Source organism: Helicoverpa zea, chromosome 11 (assembly GCF_022581195.2).
Source record: "Helicoverpa zea isolate HzStark_Cry1AcR chromosome 11, ilHelZeax1.1, whole genome shotgun sequence".
Lineage (NCBI taxonomy): Eukaryota > Metazoa > Arthropoda > Insecta > Lepidoptera > Noctuidae > Helicoverpa > Helicoverpa zea.
The window spans coordinates 1022301-1042610 of NC_061462.1; the positions used below are offsets into that span (position 1 = coordinate 1022301).

The 20310-nt window shown below is 37.8% G+C and overlaps 2 protein-coding genes across 2 annotated transcripts; one reads left to right on the forward strand and one right to left on the reverse strand.

Annotated features, from left to right (window-relative positions):
• Window positions 1-164: 164 nt before the first annotated feature.
• On the reverse strand, window positions 165-4571 carry LOC124634581 (39S ribosomal protein L1, mitochondrial). The gene is made up of 8 exons (XM_047170203.1): window positions 4415-4571; window positions 4286-4335; window positions 3782-3912; window positions 3292-3508; window positions 2788-2955; window positions 1077-1310; window positions 581-678; window positions 165-367 (listed from the first exon to the last, which is right to left on the reverse strand). Exons 1-8 carry the CDS (start codon window positions 4431-4433, stop codon window positions 229-231), a joined length of 1056 nt encoding a protein of 351 aa, XP_047026159.1. The 5' UTR covers window positions 4434-4571; the 3' UTR covers window positions 165-228.
• Window positions 4572-4996: 425 nt separating this feature from the next.
• On the forward strand, window positions 4997-18401 carry LOC124634757. The gene is made up of 11 exons (XM_047170420.1): window positions 4997-5910; window positions 6842-6975; window positions 7434-7560; window positions 7780-7945; window positions 8562-8742; window positions 9087-9204; window positions 9554-9674; window positions 16134-16253; window positions 16678-16966; window positions 17275-17392; window positions 17835-18401. The coding sequence occupies exons 1-11, from the start codon at window positions 5137-5139 to the stop codon at window positions 18087-18089; spliced, it is 2403 nt and encodes an 800-aa protein (XP_047026376.1). The 5' UTR covers window positions 4997-5136; the 3' UTR covers window positions 18090-18401.
• The last annotated feature ends 1909 nt before the right edge of the window (window positions 18402-20310 follow it).

A 20310-nucleotide genomic window follows, 5' to 3' on the forward strand; every position in this document is an offset into this window, starting at 1 on the left:
ACTGCTGATAGTTATTAGTCTGTCTCCATGGAAAACTTGTGCATGCTAGACATCATTGGTTCTATGTACCTCTATACTTCACTAGCTACCCAAGTACCGAGTCTAGCCGGGTTTTGTCTAAGCCTTCCCTTGAAATGGGTACCTAATAAATGTAAAAGAAAAGATTTTTCAAATAATTATTTTGTTTTATTTTACACATATCACTATAATCTACAGTATTTCTTAAAATTACGCTGTAGCGGCTTGAGCGACTGGCTCTCCTTCATCATCACTATCTTCTTGTACCTCTTTAGCTAAAGTTTTATCGACATACACGAACGGGTCTATTTTGAGTTTCTCCGGAGATGGCGGACTGACCAGCACGCATCTGCGAAAGAAGATAAACTCATGAGCAACATACACTTTCTACAAAGTAGAAAAGTTCAGTAGAATTGTGGCTCTCCAAGTTACTAAAAAAATATGTAAGATGAAATTGGAGTACATTATGGATCTTTTTTTATACCAGAGACAGGCATTCGACGTCATATAAAACACTTCATAATCGAAAGAGGCAAATATAATTCGGAGACTAGTTTTTTACCTTGTAATGAAAAGTCCATCGCGTTTCGGGCGCGCTGACTGCACGTCCTTCAGCAATGCTTCCAAGTTTTCGGCTACTTCTTTGGGATCCATATTTAACTGAAAGGAATAGAAGAGTTCATTACCCAGAGACAAGAGTTCTTGGAAGTTGATTTAACAACTAAAAAAAACTGCATCAAAATCATTTCACTTGTATAAGACCCATGTGATAATAATATTTTCAGTTGAAAGAAAGAAAATACATTTTATTGCGCAACCAGACGCATACCACAAACCTAAAATTAGACACAGAAATAATAATAGAAGGGGACAATATGCATCTTAAAGAGCGCAATACGGCCCTTGCTCAGCATAATGCTGCGACCCGGAACAAAAGGGAGTCCCAGTTGATTGCTTCGATAAAAATAACTTTAAACTTTATTAGTAGCAACAACAGAAAGACATATTTTTTAACTGTTTGACAGTGTGTAATTAAAAACGAAGTCTCCATCACTCACCCTTCCAACAGGTACTTGAACAAATCCATAATTCTCCTGATGTTCATCCTTCAGCACCCTGAACTGTACGCCCCCAGAGAACTTCCTCACCAGCTCCTTAAGGTTGGGGTCTAAAGTACCCGCGCGGACGTTGGGGAACCTTCTCTTCATAAGTCCTCGGATCGGTACCAAGTCTGTGAGTACATTTGGGTGGGCTAGCACGTAGTCGTAGTCTCCTAGCTTGATTGTACCGTCCTGTAAGAGATTTTAAATATTGAGATCGCTTACAAATTCTCGTAATTCAAGTTTAAGACGATACCTTGTTGCGATGTTCACGGGCGAACTGGGTAAATGGTTGAGAGGGATAGAACTATGCGATAGCAACGTAAATAGATAGAGAGAGGAAACATGCAACCTGCTCGAAAAAAATAACGTAAGCGCCATATAAAATAAAAATGTATTAAAAATTCAATTTTATGTCTCTTTAAAAACTGATTTCTGATTAATAAGATATTATCTACATTCTTCATTATTTTAATGTGACAGAAAGTACATGACTACGACATAAAATTCATAAAATGTTATTTTTAGAGGTAAGTTCTGATTTTTTTTCTATCGAGGAAAGTTACTTGTTTTAATAAATAATAATAATAAAACATTTATTTTCAGATAACACAGATCCACATTGTTAGTAGTTAATAACTTATAAACTAATGTTAGTTAACAAAATTAAAAATAAATAAAAGCTAAATAAAAATCCTTACTCTACTCGCCCCCTGCCAGACCCATGGCTCGAGGTATCAATATTCATGTGAACATTAATACATCGACCCAAGTACGGGCAGTCCAACCTACTGGCTATCATACTCAAAACGCTGTTACGACTAGCCCGCACTCTGCTCAGCATTGACGCGCACCGCTTGCGCAGAGTAGCGTAGAAGCAATCGATGCGCGCCTCCGCGAACATACGTGACGCACTGCAGTGCCGGGGCAGCCGCAACATCGTTCTGAGAGCATTATTGTATTGTACCCGTAGGGCACTGTACGTCTTTTGAGTATAGACTGCCCACAGACTGCAGGTGTACAAAGATGTACAAAAGGCTCTAAAGAGAGTTATTTTAACTTCCCTTGTACATCGTGCAAATCTGCGAGCAATCATGTTTGCTCTCACGGACAGTGCCCTACGTTCACGTTCAATATCCATGTCGTCCTTAAGGTCCTCGGTAATAAGGTGACCCAGATATTTGAATTCACGCACTCTAGCCAACTGAACTCCATTCAGCCTTATAGGGGGCACGCTAGATGGACACCTGTTACCCGCCTTAAAGACAAGACTTTTTAAGTTTTTGTCTTCGGATTAATGGAGGTAATATAGTCAACAAACACATATTAAAAAAATAATATTCAAATAAGTATTCTTAAATTAAAATTTACGTAAAAAATTGTTTAATTTCCAGGTATCGCCTTAAGCTCTAGCACGCTCATTCCGCGCGGCAAGAAATCTGTCACGCTTACTAACGCGATTTCGCTCGATTCTACAATTCCGATAATGCCGTGCACATATACCATACATAACAGCTGACAGTTTAAAAGCGCTCTTATTGGGCTATTTTTCATTTCTTGTAGGCTTTGGTGCTAAAATATGTCTTGCACAGCTAGCCAAAATCCTTTGCGAGTAGCTGAAGCCAAAGGATTCTGAATGCCATTATTTACAGTGCAAGGTGCAACTAACCTGAATCTTCTTGATTAGGTCGGACCCTCCAGCGATACTGGCTCCTGCATCCATAGCTTCTTTGATGAGCTCGGAGCCCTTGCAGAACGCCATAATGGAGCGCTCCTCTTCTCGGGGAAACAGGTGGGGAAGAAGTGAGAGCCGTGTGAAACTGTCCATGAAGCGATTCTGTTCATAGGAAGGAAAAGAAATATATGAGTCTCTTGGAGACTAACAGCAATCTTTTGTTGCTTAGTTGATTTGTTAAGAAATTGAATTTAAATTGTAATTTGTAATTTAATGTAATTTAATAAATGTAATTTAATAAATAAATAAATAATTTTGAAAAAAAAAACGAGAAAAAGAACAGAAGGGAATGGGAATGAATCAGATTAGGTCTTAAATAAATACATATCATCTTGTGTTTCAGATATTGCTTTTGGATAAATTGTTTTATTTGTCTTTGTTACATGTCTATCAAGTTGGTTTAATTATTTTTTAACTAAGAAATATAAACATACAAACCTTTTTCGCAGCAGCCATGTTGAACTCTATCTGTGCGAACACATATGCATCAGGTACATTGTACATGGTAGGGTGATGTGTTTGCTGATGTGCCCTGACTGCATCTTCGGCAGTGTAAACTACCCATCGATAGTACTTTAATGGGTACACGTTATCTTTAGACATCGGCTTGAATGTGTCATCTACATGCTTGCTGACATTTGTCTTGGTCGCGCCTCTGGAATTCATAGTTGCAGTTAATTAATTGTTGGTGATATGAATTATTCATACTTCACTGTCAGGTAGTAAATTCAGGCTCTTTGAATTATTAACTATTCAGAGGTAGTGCCCACAAGGAGTTCATAAATAACTCTTGATCAATATTTTATGCAGCTTTTGCAATAATTACTTACAAAGCAAAAGGAAAAGCTTTGCTTAAGCAAACATAAGTTGTCTTCAACTTAAATTGCTACAAACACATTAAAATAATAATTATGACCACATTACTTACTTATCCCTCCCTCTCTGGTTGTGAGGAATGAAACCTACTTTGGTGACTTCAACCTTAACCTTCTTAGCGCGGGCCTTCTCTCTGGTACCCTTACGAGCGGCATAAGTTACTGTAGCAGTGTGCAGAGATCTCTGGAAAAACAATATGAGTTTTGTATGAGAAATAGAAGTTATTTAATTAGAGTTTTCTGTGAGGACGGGGCTGTTTTTCTTAAGCAGTGCATGAACATGTTGTTTAGACTAGGCTATACCAGTTTATCCTAGAGTGTGCGTACTTATATCAGGATCAACTAGTTTTGCCTAGCCTAAACTGGTCCGTCCTATCGGGCTTAGGACAAATTAGTTTGGACTAGGCTCTACTAGTTAATCCTAACGCCTATAGGAAGAACTAGTTGAGCCTAGGCAAAACTGGTTTGTCCTAAAATCGGGTTCGGCCGGTAACATATATACGTGAATGCATGTCGCTGGCTGATAAATATTCGAAAAATACAAAGAATTCACTCACCAATTTCGCTGTGTTCGTATAAACCGATAATGTATTCGTGAACATGGAACCTGAAATGGAAACATTAATTTATTTTTTATAAAAGATAATTATGTTACACAAATGATTAAACTATTTCAACAAACTTACGGAACAGAGTTCCAGCCATGGTTACGATATATTTGATGTTTATTTAATAGAAAATAAAATAATATTTTCTTATTTTGATAAATTTCGTAAGGTTATCCAGAGACAAACCCCCTGATGACAGATTCTTTTTTACTTTTCCTACAATGTAGGATGTCATGTTTAATTAAATCTCCCCATAAATAAAATTAAATAATACAGTGCGTTTTTGTGCCTAAATTAAATAATCTAGAAATTCTTAAAAGATCATTACTATTCACACGAAACAAAATATTTACGACAGAACGACGTTTACGACATGCGACATAATAAATGTACATTGTCTCTGAATGGTCTTTGTAACGGAATTAGTGTTCCCCTCTTCCTGAGTTGCACAGAATCAGGGAAATTTAACTACTAAAGTTATTTTAAACCTTTCCATTTCAAAGATTTCCAGAACTTCAAATGCCTTTTCCTTTGTGACCTGTTAAATTTTAAACAAAATATGGCTCTAAAATAAGGAAATTATAAAACAATATTTTAATGGACGAAAAAATGACACTAGCAGGAAAAAAATGCGCTTCATACTGGCTACATTTTATAACAAAACTTTCAAAACATTCGCGTAAGTTGGATCGTAGACTGGCTGTAGTCGTTAGTTTTATTTAGAACTTAAAACGTAATGGATATGTATTAAACCAATACGATTAATCAGTTTATTAATCAAATAGGTGTGAAAAGTAACGATGGAGAGAGTAAACATAAGTTTACTTGCGATATCACTTTGTGTTTTACTGTGGGGTGTGGCCGGCCAGTATGAATGGCAAATACGCGATGCTTTTGATGAAATTCGAGGCAAAGTTGACAAGATAAATGCAGATAACTGCTTTATAACGCATCTAGACGACTTGTATTTGCCAGAAGATTCAGTTTCCCACCACCCAGATGTGAAAGAAATCAACATAAACCCAGTGTTTCCGAATCGTACGGCGATGTTGCATTTACACAACATGGCTATGAACCGAGCATTTTTCTGGAGTTATATTCTGCAGTCGCGGTTCATTAGGCCGGCTATTAACGACACCTACGACCCGGGTATGATGTACTTCTTCCTGTCATCAGTGGCTGATGTGTCAGCGAATCCGTACATAAACGCTAGTTCAATATATTTCTCGCCGAACATGTCATACACATCATCATACAGAGGATTCTTCAATAAGACCATGCCTAGATTCGCGCCAAGAGCGTTCAGGGCTGATGACTTTAACGATCCTGTTCATTTGCAAAAGATATCTACGATGAACACTTTCCATGTTGAAGATTTGGGTGCTTTTGACCCTGAGAGCCTGTCCAAGGATTATACGTCTGAGTTCTATAGGATTAACGAGTGGTACAAGAAGTGGCTGCCAGACAGAGTTGAGAAGCGTCATGACACTAAGACAACGTACCAAGTGGAGATCAGATATGCTAATAATACCAATGAGACCTTCACCTTCCACGGACCACCTGGCAATGATGAGGTTTGTATGAAATTATTTTTGTTGATTCAAGTGCCAACTTTTCATGGGTCAGTTTCAGTATATATGAATTCTTATTCTATGGTTTCTAAAATCTAATCTAGTGCGTTGAGTTGTACTTAAATATATTTTGAGGAACTCAAACTCTTTACTAATTTCCATTGTCCTGCTGACTTATCTCATAAACTCATGTCACTTTTAATTAATAACTGAAACATCAATATTATTTTGATTAAAAAATAATAATAGTATCCTCATTATTTCCTTAGAAAGCCATTTGTTATTATAATATTACCATTACTGCCAAGTTTCATTAAAATCTGTCTATTAGTTTTGTATGAACAAATATCCAAACATTCATGTTTATAATATTAGTTTACATATATGTAAAAAATAGATATGCAGATAAATATTGTTTGTAAGGTTCATCTCAATAGCTTGAAAGTAAGTTATACATATAGACACTTCTTAAACTAAATCACATTATTCGTCTAAACATGTATTATCAGCTAATGCAGACAGGATGCTCTGATTAGAATATTAAAATTCTAGATTAAAAAAAAACTTTGTAAATAGACATGTAAAACTCAGCTGTACTCATTTTCTAAATTATTTAACAACACATAATCTCTAGAATGTGTATGCTATCATTTAGGAGAAAAATCAGTATCATTAGCTAGAGGAATATATTTAGGTGCCCAAGGGATACTGGTAATCACCAACACCCGTATATTATGCTTTCAAAGGAAAACCTTTATGAACTGTTCTTATGAATTGTCAAATTGCTATATGTACAGGCTACGGTTCCTAATTTAGCTGCATGATACAAATAGCTGAACTGGTGGGTCTGCCATATTTAGTCAAAATTATGGAGTACCACTAGATAATTGCAATTATTCAATAAATGTGTATTCTATTTTTAATATTCTTACAGAACCCTGGCCCAGTGAACTGGACTCGTCCATACTTCGACTGCGGCAGACTGAACAAATGGTTGGTAGCTGCCGTGTCCCCCGTAGCCGACATATACCCTCGCCACACGCAGTTCAGACATATTGAATACCCCACGTAAGTTCTCGTAGCTTTAGTAGGTAATGTTTGTACGAAATTGCTATTGTCAATTGAACATTGTATTCTACATAAAATGCAGCAACTGTCTGTCTGACCTTTTTAACCCAGTTGCAACTTGGTACCCTTTGGTAAGACGGGTTATCAGACTTTCAGGCCTCTGTAAAGACTGCCAAAGACATTCAAATGACAGATGGGACTCACCATTTTAACGTGCGTTCTGAAACATGGAGGAACTCTTCAAATCCGCGCAAGCGCTGCTTAATCTTAGGTTGCGTCTACACGGTGCATGTAGTTAGAGCAAGTGCCAAGTGGTAAGCGCATGCGCGAGTAGCTGGACCTGCACGTATTTAAAATGCACGTAACCTGCCCATGTGGCTCAACATGCGGAAGGTACTTGCACCGTATAGATGCACCCTTAGAACATGTTTAGTATCATGAAATGTTTTGTTATTCAGGTACACAGCAGCAGTTGTGATGGAGTTGGATTACGACAGGATAGATATCAACCAGTGTCCGCCCAGTTTGGGTAACGATCGACCTAATAGGTTCGCTTCGACGGCACGCTGCAAGGAAACCACTGAGGTAAGATCCCTATCCATATCGGAGCCAGTTTTAAGAAAACTCTAAGGCTTGTTTTCACTTCTAGAGATAAAGCGTCATTAGTCTATTACTACTAGTCTATTACTAATGACGCTCTAGTAGTTAATGCTCTGCCAGATAAAGGCTGCTCATAATTTCTGCGAGATATTGCTACCCGACATATCCGATACCTGTGAATGATGGAGTCATATTTGTACACAGTGCGAGCCGCTGCACGGCTGGGGCTTCCGCCGCGGCGGCTACCAGTGCCGCTGCGCGCCCGGCTACCGCCTGCCGCGCCTCGTGCGCCGCCCCTACCTCGGCGAGATCATCGAGCGAGCCACCGCCGACCAGTACTATAACAACTTCGACTGCAAGAAGATCGGATGTGAGTATCAACTACTGAGGATTCCTGTGACCTACCATACGCCAAACCAAGCCATACATTGTTTACAAATGATATGAGATGAAAGTGAAAGAATAGTGAATGCACCTGTGTCGGCGCAAATGCTTGTGCACTATAATATGTCCTGCGCAGTTGGCTGATATCCTTACATGAGAACAGCTGCCGTAGCCGATAATCTGCTAGAAGGACATCATCATCATACGTTGTTTTGCGATAGCATATGAAGCTAATGTAAAAATTCAATCTCCAATCGCAAATTACATAGACACACCGTTCAATTTTTTAAAACAACAGTTAAAAGGACCAAGTCATGTAGTAAAGTTTAACAAATAAAACAAGGTATTGTTTTAGTAATTTAACTTCGTAAGCTTTAAGCCCACATTCACCTAAAAAACGGCGAGAAATGTAGGAGTTTTTAAACAAACAATATACATTAGTAAAGTAATTGTAATAACAAGAAGTTCCGCTATAGTTCTGACAATTCCTTTTACAAAAGAGAGAAATTGGAAATCAGATTTTACAAAAGTTTTAAAATCTGATTTCCAATTTTGAAATTCTCATTCCATTTTCAAAATATTCATTTTATTTTTAAACACAGGGATTCAAAGACTGCCAGTACAATGGGAGCGGGCCCACCCGTTCCTCCGCGCGATCTACATGGACCGTCACTATGAGTACGTGAACGCGACGCCCGGCCCTTCCGCGCTTCATACGGAACGCGTCAATGTGTATGAAGTTCTCAACTTTATCAGAGGAGTGCAGCCTGGAAACTGTTCTAAGTGAGTATTTTGTAAATAATAATCGTACTTTGTAACTTACATATCATCTCCCTCCCTAGTCTTCTACTGGAATTGCCAAAAATGTTCAAATGATAGCCTCATGATGGAACCCAAATGAATTGATTGATTTGAGTGTTAAAAACTTTTTTATCAACTTGTACAGCTGGCTTGTTAAATGTTTAAAAGATGAAAATTATTAGGACAAAACAATATAAGACAACACAAACAAATATGGATGAGTACAATAGATGCCAGTCGGCCATATCGCAGAAAAGTGATTTCTTTCAGACAAACTTTAGTGCACCACTTGATTTTCTTATTATTTATATTTATTTTCCTTTTAGATACAACCCATCGGATTTATTCCTCAATGGCGATATAGCGTATGGACACGAAGAACAATTTGAAAATCAAGCGAAAATGGCCGTCCGCCTGGCTAATTTTATCAGCGCCTTTTTACAGGTAAGATTTTTTTTCCTAGACTGACTTCTCCATCCGTCTCTACTACACCTCAATCCTTCGATTATTTCCACCAATTAATGGCTTAGTGAACCGGCTTCACCCTATTGGGCTTTGGGAGAATGTTTGCTTAGAGAGAGGGGCAGAGTAAGACTTTTACCGATTTAAACCACGTCTGTATCTTCTGGAGCACAGAAACCCCGAAAAAGTTACTGAACTCTTTCGAAAAATCCCGCAACCCCCAGCAGGATTTTTTTTTGTTTCAAGGGCTTGAATTTGGCAAATAAAAATATGTTGTATAATTGTTGAGTTTAAAGTATTTTGTTGCTAACTTAACATTCCATTACACCAGGTGTCAGACCCCACAGAAGTGTTCAGCGGTAACCGCGTAGCGGATAAGCCTCTCACTGAGGATCAGATGATAGGAGAAACACTCGCCATTGTACTCGGAGACTCCAAGATATGGTCTGCTGGTAAGTTGCTATTTTAAAGTAACCAACATCAAGAAAGAGTGGTTTCTCAATTTTAGGAACAAACAACAAAGTTTGTACTTCCATATGTACTCCCCTTATGTGCTTCCTTATGTACCCCTTTTATGAACTTCTTCAGGTACGCCCTTTATGTACGCTCCTTATGTACTTTCTTAAATACTCCCTTTATAAACTTCCTTATGCACTTCTCTTGCATACTTCACTTATCTACTCTCCTTATGTAATCCCCTTATGTACTCTCCTTATGTACTCTCCTTATGTAATCCCCTTATGTACTCTCCTTATGTACTCTCCTTATGTACTCTCCCTATGTACTCTCCTTATGTACTCTCCTTATGTACTCTCCCTATGTACTCTCCTTATGTAATCCCCTTATGTACTCTCCTTATGTACTCTCCCTATGTACTCTCCTTATGTAATCCCCTTATGTACTCTCCTTATGTAATCCCCTTATGTACTCTCCTTATGTACTCTCCCTATGTACTCTCCTTATGTACTCTCCTTATGTACTCTCCCTATGTACTCTCCTTATGTAATCCCCTTATGAACTCTCCTTATGTAATCCCCTTATGTACTCTCCTTATGTACTCTCCCTATGTACTCTCCTTATGTAATCCCCTTATGTACTCTCCTTATGTACTCTCCCTATGTACTCTCCTTATGTAATCCCCTTATGTACTCTCCTTATGTACTCTCCCTATGTACTCTCCTTATGTAATCCCGTTATGTACTCTCCTTATGTACTCTCCTTATGTACTCTCCTTATGTACTCTCCTTATGTAATCCCCTTATGTAATCCCTTTATGTACTCTCCTTATGTAATCCCCTTATGTACTCTCCTAATGAACTCTCCCTATGTACTCTCCTTATGTAATCCCCTTATGTACTCTCCTTATGTACTCTCCTTATGTAATCCCCTTATGTACTCTCCTTATGTACTTTCTTAAATACTCCCTTTATAAACTTCCTTATGCACTCCTCTTGCATACTTCACTTATCTTCTCTCCTTACGTAATCCCCTTATGTACTCTCCTTACGTAATCCCCTTATGTACTCTCCTTATGTACTCTCCTTATGAAATCCCCTTATGTACTCTCCTTATGTAATCCTCTTATGTACTCTCCTTATGAAATCCCCTTATGTACTCTCCTTACGTAATCCCCTTATGTACTCTCCTTACGTAATCCCCTTATGTACTCTCCTTATGTACTCTCCTTATGTACTCTCCTTATGTAATCCTCTTATGTACTCTCCTTATGAAATCCCCTTATGTACTCTCCTTATGAAGTCCCCTTATGTACTCTCCTTATGTACTCTCCCTATGTACTCTCCTTATGTAATCCCCTTATGTACTCTCCTTCTGTAATCCCCTTATGTACTCTCCTTCTGTAATCCCTTTATGTACTCTCCTTATGTAATCCCCTTATGTACTCTCCTAATGAACTCTCCCTATGTACTCTCCTTATGTAATCCCCTTATGTACTCTCCTTATGTAATCTCCTTATGTAATCCCCTTATGTACTCTCCTTATGTACTCTCCTTAAGTACTCTCCTTATGTACTCTCCTTATGAAATCCCCTTATGTACTCTCCTTATGTACTCTCCTTATGTAATCCCCTTATGTACTCTCCTTATGTACTCTCCTTATGTACTCTCCCTATGTACTCTCCTTATGTAATGCCTTTATGTACTCTCCTTCTGTCATCCCCTTATGTACTCTCCTTCTGTAATCCCTTTATGTACTCTCCTAATGAACTCTCCCTATGTACTCTCCTTATGTACTCTCCTTATGTACTCTCCTTATGTAATCCCCTTATGTACTCTCCTTATGTAATCCCCTTATGTAATCCCCTTATGTACTCTCCCTATGTACTCTCCTTATGTAATCCCCTTATGTACTCTCCTTATGTACTCTCCTTATGTACTCTCCCTATGTACTCTCCTTATGTACTCTCCTTATGTACTCTCCCTATGTACTCTCCTTATGTAATCCCTTTATGTACTCTCCTTCTGTAATCCCCTTATGTACTCTCCTTCTGTAATCCCTTTATGTACTCTCCTTATGTAATCTCCTTATGTAATCCCCTTATGTACTCTCCTTATGTACTCTCCTTAAGTACTCTCCTTATGTACTCTCCTTATGTACTCTCCTTATGTACTCTCCTTATGAAATCCCCTTATGTACTCTCCTTATGTACTCTCCTTATGTAATCCCCTTATGTACTCTCCTTATGTAATCCCCTTATGTAATCCCCTTATGTACTCTCCCTATGTACTCTCCTTATGTAATCCCCTTATGTACTCTCCTTATGTACTCTCCTTATGTACTCTCCCTATGTACTCTCCTTATGTACTCTCCTTATGTACTCTCCCTATGTACTCTCCTTATGTAATCCCTTTATGTACTCTCCTTCTGTAATCCCCTTATGTACTCTCCTTCTGTAATCCCTTTATGTACTCTCCTTATGTAATCCCCTTATGTAATCCCCTTATGTACTCTCCTTCTGTAATCCCTTTATGTACTCTCCTAATGAACTCTCCCTATGTACTCTCCTTATGTACTCTCCTTATGTACTCTCCTTATGTAATCCCCTTATGTACTCTCCTTATGTAATCCCCTTATGTAATCCCCTTATGTACTCTCCCTATGTACTCTCCTTATGTAATCCCCTTATGTACTCTCCTTATGTACTCTCCTTATGTACTCTCCCTATGTACTCTCCTTATGTACTCTCCTTATGTACTCTCCCTATGTACTCTCCTTATGTAATCCCTTTATGTACTCTCCTTCTGTAATCCCCTTATGTACTCTCCTTCTGTAATCCCTTTATGTACTCTCCTTATGTAATCTCCTTATGTAATCCCCTTATGTACTCTCCTTATGTACTCTCCTTAAGTACTCTCCTTATGTACTCTCCTTATGTACTCTCCTTATGAAATCCCCTTATGTACTCTCCTTATGTACTCTCCTTATGTAATCCCCTTATGTACTCTCCTTATGTAATCCCCTTATGTAATCCCCTTATGTACTCTCCCTATGTACTCTCCTTATGTAATCCCCTTATGTACTCTCCTTATGTACTCTCCTTATGTACTCTCCCTATGTACTCTCCTTATGTACTCTCCTTATGTACTCTCCCTATGTACTCTCCTTATGTAATCCCTTTATGTACTCTCCTTCTGTAATCCCCTTATGTACTCTCCTTCTGTAATCCCTTTATGTACTCTCCTTATGTAATCCCCTTATGTAATCCCCTTATGTACTCTCCTTATGTAATCCCCTTATGTACTCTCCTTATGTACTCTCCCTATGTACTCTCCTTATGTAATCTCCTTATGTACTCTCCTTATGTAATCCTCTTATGTACTCTCCTTATGTACTCTCCTTATGAAATCCTCTTATGTACTCTCCTTATGTAATCTCCTTATGTACTCTCCTTATGTAATCCCCTTATGTACTCTCCTTATGTACTCTCCTTATGTACTCTCCCTATGTACTCTCCTTATGTAATCCCTTTATGTACTCTCCTTCTGTAATCCCCTTATGTACTCTCCTTCTGTAATCCCTTTATGTACTCTCCTTATGTAATCCCCTTATGTAATCCCCTTATGTACTCTCCTTATGTAATCCCCTTATGTACTCTCCTTATGTACTCTCCTTCTGTAATCCCTTTATGTACTCTCCTTATGTAATCCCCTTATGTACTCTCCTTATGTAATCCCCTTATGTACTCTCCTTATGTACTCTCCTTATGTAATCTCCTTATGTACTCTCCTTATGTAATCCTCTTATGTACTCTCCTTATGTACTCTCCTTATGAAATCCTCTTATGTACTCTCCTTATGTAATCTCCTTATGTACTCTCCTTATGTAATCCCCTTATGTACTCTCCTTATGTACTCTCCCTATGTACTCTCCTTATGTAATCCCTTTATGTACTCTCCTTCTGTAATCCCCTTATGTACTCTCCTTCTGTAATCCCTTTATGTACTCTCCTTATGTAATCCCCTTATGTAATCCCCTTATGTACTCTCCTTATGTAATCCCCTTATGTACTCTCCTTATGTACTCTCCTTATGTACTCTCCTTATGTAATCCCCTTATGTGCTCTCCTTATGTAATCCCCTTATGTACTCTCCTTATGTAATCCCCTTATGTACTCTCCTTATGTACTCTCCCTATGTACTCTCCTTATGTAATCCCTTTATGTAATCTCCTTATGTAATCCCCTTATGTACTCTCCTTAAGTACTCCTTATGTACTCTCCTTATGTACTCTCCTTATGTACTCTCCCTATGTACTCTCCTTATGTAATCCCCTTATGTACTCTCCTTATGTAATCCCTTTATGTACTCTCCTTCTGTAATCCCCTTATGTACTCTCCTTCTGTAATCCCTTTATGTACTCTCCTTATGTAATCCCCTTATGTAATCCCCTTATGTACTCTCCTTATGTAATCCCCTTATGTACTCTCCTAATGAACTCTCCCTATGTACTCTCCTTATGTAATCCCCTTATGTACTCTCCTTATGTAATCCCCTTATGTACTCTCCTTATGTAATCCCCTTATGTACTCTCCTTATGTAATCCCCTTATGTGCTCTCCTTATGTAATCCCCTTATGTACTCTCCTTATGCAATCCCCTTATGTACTCTCCTTATGTACTCTCCCTATGTACTCTCCTTATGTAATCCCTTTATGTACTCTCCTTCTGTAATCCCCTTATGTACTCTCCTTCTGTAATCCCTTTATGTACTCTCCTTATGTAATCCCCTTATGTAATCCCCTTATGTACTCTCCTTATGTAATCCCCTTATGTACTCTCCTAATGAACTCTCCCTATGTACTCTCCTTATGTAATCCCCTTATGTACTCTCCTTATGTAATCCCCTTATGTACTCTCCTTATGTAATCCCCTTATGTACTCTCCTTATGTAATCCCCTTATGTACTCTCCTTATGGAATCCCCTTATGTACTCTCCTTATGTAATCCCCTTATGTACTCTCCTTATGTAATCCCCTTATGTACTCTCCTTATGTACTCTCCTAATGAACTCTCCCTATGTAATCCCCTTATGTACTCTCCTTATGTACTTTCTTTAATACTCCCTTTATAAACTTCCTTATGCACTCCTCTTGCATACTTCACATATCTACTCTCCTTACGTAATCCCCTTATGTACTCTCCTTACGTAATCCCCTTATGTACTCTCCTTATGTACTCTCCTTATGTAATCTCCTTATGTACTCTCCTTATGTAATCCCCTTATGTACTCTCCTTATGTACTCTCCTTATGTACTCTCCTTATGTACTCTCCTTATGTAATCCCCTTATGTACTCTCCTTATGTACTCTCCTTATGTACTCTCCCTATGTACTCTCCTTATGTAATCCCCTTATGTACTCTCCTTATGTACTCTCCTTATGTAATCCCCTTATGTACTCTCCTTATGTACTCTCCTTATGTACTCTCCTTATGTAATCCCCTTATGTACTCTCCTTATGTACTCTCCCTATGTACTCTCCTTATGTAATCCCCTTATGTACTCTCCTTATGTACTCTCCTTATGTAATCCCCTTATGTGCTCTCCTTCTGTAATCCCCTTATGTACTCTCCTTATGTAATCCCCTTATGTACTCTCCTTATGTAATCCCCTTATGTACTCTCCTTATGTAATCCCCTTATGTACTCTCCTTATGTAATCCCCTTATGTACTCTCCTTATGTAATCCCCTTATGTACTCTCCTTATGTAATCCCCTTATGTACTCTCCTTATGTAATCCCCTTATGTACTCTCCTTATGTAATCCCCTTATGTATTCTCCTTATGTAATCCCCTTATGTACTCTCCTTATGTAATCTCCTTATGTACTCTCCTTATGTAATCCCCTTATGTAATCCCCTTATGTACTCTCCCTATGTACTCTCCTTATGTAATCCCCTTATGTACTCTCCTTATGTAATCCCCTTATGTACTCTCCTTTTGTACTCTCCTTATGTAATCCCCTTATGTACTCTCCTTATGTAATCCCCTTATGTACTCTCCTTATGTAATCCCCTTATGTAATCCCCTTATGTACTCTCCCTATGTACTCTCCTTATGTAATCCCCTTATGTACTCTCCTTATGTAATCCCCTTATGTACTCTCCTTTTGTACTCTCCTTATGTAATTCCCTTATGTACTCTCCTTATGTAATCCCCTTATGTACTCTCCTTATGTAATCCCCTTATGTTCTCTCCTTATGTTATCCCCTTATGTACTTTCTTATATAAATCCTTATGTACTTTCCTTATGCATAACCCTTTTGAAGTGACGAGTGTTGCACCAGGGGTACGGTATGTAAGAATTACTTTTCCCTTGATTGTACGTTTACTACTTTTAAGTACAGAAATATTGACAATGCAAGGATATTTGAAAATGAAATTTAACTATTGTTAGGTACATACTGGGACAGAAATAAGTTCACGAACCGAACATTCTTCGCGCCATTCGCCTACAAGACTGAATTGAACACAAGAAAGTACAAACTTGAAGACCTAGCACGATTGAATAAGACTGGTAAGTCATCGTCTTTTTAGCTCAAATATGTAGTTCTGAAGGTCACCTCCTAGACCCAGTAGTTACCTGGGCAACCAACACTGGCTGTGAGACTTTCTGCCTTCTGACTGGTGGTAACGATGTCCTAAGATGTTCAAACGACAACCTTAACCCAGCTATTTAACGTGCCTTCTGAAAAACGGAGGAAGCCTTTTTTTTAACGACATCAAAAATCATCCAATTACCCCTCCCGCTGTGGGTTAGCAGCTGTGAGGGAATTTCAGGCTTACTGACTAAAACCGTCGTGTTCCGTCGTAGGCATTTTATCTACCATGGCCGCGCTAACTCTTACGCACTATCCTGACCGCGCCAAGCGTTACTCAGCCACAAGAACAATAAATATTAGGAGAAATATTAGAATAATAAAACCAAGTCCCATTCACAGATGAAGTCTACACTCAGAAACCATGGTTCAGTTTCCTAAAACAACGTTGGTCCACGAACTTCGACAGTCTTGAACAATATTTCCTGAAAATGAAGATCCGAGACGATGAACTTGGAAAATACTTGAAGAAATACGAAAGATTCCCCACTTACTATAGAGCAGCTAATCTGAAACATGGACATTGGACGAGGCCCTATTTTGATTGTGATGGGCACGTTAAGCAGTGGGTTATTACGTACGCAGCGCCGTTCTTCGGATGGGATAGCGTCAAAGTGAAGTTGGAGTTCAAGTAAGTGTGGCAACTCTCTTGTTATGACCATAATCTTGAATGTAAATGTAATTTTAATCATTCATTTTATGCGTGTTTCGTTTCTTATGTTTTCTGTTTCCAACAAATAATAAGTTATTTTAGATCCGAAGAATGCTCTAACCTTCATACTGACTGGCTAAAAAGAATAATAATATGCTTGTGAAGAAAATATTTTTACCCAATTGCCAAGCAATAAAACCAATGTTTTTTGAGGGTAATCTATGTATAACATATTTTGAATGTATAAAAACCAAAATTGGGTACTAAATTTCTTTAAACATTTTCAGAGGCGTGGTGGCAGTGACAATGGCTCTCATGTCGTTGGATATCAACCAGTGTCCCGACAAGTATTATGTGCCCAACGCTTTCAAAGGCACTGATAAGTGCGACAGGAGCACCTCATATGTAAGTAGCTTTTTAAATTCTATATTCCAAGCACAAGTACTCGTATGTTCCCTTACAATACTCCACCACCTGAGTTACCCGGTCATACCTAACAAGTTTCAACTCATTCCTAATTTCAACTGGGAAATGGGTTGCAACTAAGTCGAAACTGGCCAACTGGCAATTTCATGTTCCATAATTATACTTTTTTCCTGAGCTAATATAATCATATTACTATCCGGATGTTGGATAATATTTTAATTCTAGAATCCTCTGTATCCTGGCTTGAACCAGATTGTCTTATCATGCCAACCAGTTTTCCGCCGCGAGCAGTTTTTTTTTGTATAATATTTTATTTCAAATTCAACAAAATGATTTGCCACTCCGATTGATTAATTATTATCTTAGTTTTTTATACATCTATGGTACAATCTTTTCTCACGATTAAAATTCCTTTTTTCAGTGCGTCCCAATCTTAGGCCGTGGCTTCGAAGCCGGCGGCTACAAATGCGAATGTCTCCAAGGATTCGAGTACCCATTCGAAGATCCGATCACATACTACGATGGCCAAATCGTCGAAGCTGAGTTCCAAAACATTATCGCAGACAAAGAGACGAGAATCGACATGTTTAAATGCAGGTTGGCTGGTGCAGCTTCTATTCAAAGCAGTCTAGTAATTATTATAGGCGTTTTGTGTCTACTTTTTAAGCTCAGATAGATTTTTGGCACTAAAAAGGCAGTTTTTTTTAGTTTATTTGTGTTTAGGATCAAAGTTTTTATAAATAATCGAACTTAAATAGAAATCCGCATAGAAATGTAGCTTGAATTGTAAGAGATATATTGTTATAGTTAAACCCAGTGTACACAGAGCAATATCAGGTATTGAATTGATACCGATTTTAGGCTTAACTAGTGCTACACTAGAATCTGAAAGGCTTGACAAGGCCCAGCACAAATTACACATAACATAAGATGAAATCCAATATTCTCAGTAAACAACTATGATAGGACTAAAGTACTTTCCATATTAGAGGATCTTTGTAACATATCAATATTATATGATATTTGAGTCGACTAGTTTCAAAGTCGGCAATCTGACTTTTAGTAATTTTTTGGTTATGTCAAAAAAACGTCTTACTTGGTGTTAGTTGTCTTTAGGATTCCAAAACTACTTTTAAAATTTTCTTTAATATTCAACAGAACTAATTAGTCATGGTTTTTATATTTCTTTACTAAGAATAAGTCATAAATTAAATATTAATTTTGCAGATTGCCGGATATGAAATTAAGTTATTAAGATAGCCGGGTTTGAAACTGACATATGTGCAGATTGCCATTTTTGATACCAAATACCTGCTTATAAAATCAGGGTTGTCACAATCACAATAGCATAAAAATTATGCTGTCTGACTGAAAGTATGGGGGTATATTTAAGGGGACTTATAAATAAAAAATGGGCTCATAAAATCAAACTTTTAATTGCACTTACTTCTTACACAAATTTTAAAAGAATATAATTATATACGGAGATCTGGAACCTCTTCTAATGCCTCTTCGCAATAATCAGAAGGTGGTATAGTCGATGCATCAAGCGACTCCTGCTCATCAAAAATATTACAATAATATGACAAAGTTGGAATTTCTTTCCACTCAGCACCAAAATGTTTGCACAACAGCTTCTTCACATCTGATAATTTATCTTTATTAACCGCTACAATACTGGGGAGTTGCTCTGGAATAATATTATTTATATTTTTATTTCTTTGGCACACATTCTGTGCCTGTGCCGTGTCAGAATTATAGTACAGTTCGCCTTTAATCAGCACATTCCCCGCGATTTTAGAGCGCCTTAAGACGAATCTTTTGCATTGTTTAAATTTCATCCGCCAAGATGCTGTAGGCTTAAAAACATTTTTTACTGCATCTCGCCAGTTAAAAACTGGGCAATCATTGCCCAATTTTATCAATGTTGACGTTTCACCAAGCACATCTCTTATTTTATCCGGGTGTAAAATTACGTCCATTTTTCGTAGCTTTTTTTCAGCAATCCCAAACTGACGATCTGCTGGCATAAATGAGTGTCCCGTTACTGGAAAGACCAATTCTATTGTTTTTATATTTTTGTGATCCAACAACCATTTAGAGCACGTGCCCAAAAGAATGCAATTTTTATTTTGCCCCCCACATCCATCTGCTACCAATCGAATTGTAGATATATTTGTCAAATTTGTATTATTAAGTCTGTGAGTTATTGCAGAAGCTACTAAGTTTGAATCTTTATTAAATTCATTTTCTGTGCAATAATAGGTAAACACCCGCTCCTTTACAAGAGGAGCATTAGATGGTCCCTCAACCACAGTAAAATTAAAGAAATATATCTGCCGAGAGTAATAAGCTGTTTGGTCCGGAACCTTTGGCAGTGGCAAGTTTTTCTGGCAATCAAAAGACAATATTTTGAGATTATCTGAAGTATCCTTTAGTTTATCATAAAAAGCTTTGGCTCTCAATGAGTGAGCCCTTTTTTCTATAATTAATAAATTCTTCTTCTGGGGATCAGTTTCAGCAGCAATTTTTCCAGAGAGCTCTAAACATTTGGAGCAGACATCAGTTTTTGGAGTACCGAATCCCAAATTGTAGTTTGTGTTAAAAATATGACGGAAATATGATTTTTTCACAGCAACATTTGAATACTCACTGTCTTTGTAAATTTTGTAAAGTTTATTTATATTCAAATCTGAAGGTAAGTACTTTCTTTCTGCAGTCTTGGTTTTTCTACAATGGTGTGCTTCGACACAACGTAGTTGCTGTATAAAATTATGAACAGATTCTTTTTGAGCAGCAAATAAACGGTCTTTACGATTTCCACCTGAAAAAAAAGTTTAAACAGCTTGAAAAGAAGATAGGTAAAAGAAATTGAATGAGTGGAATAGGTAGGTACA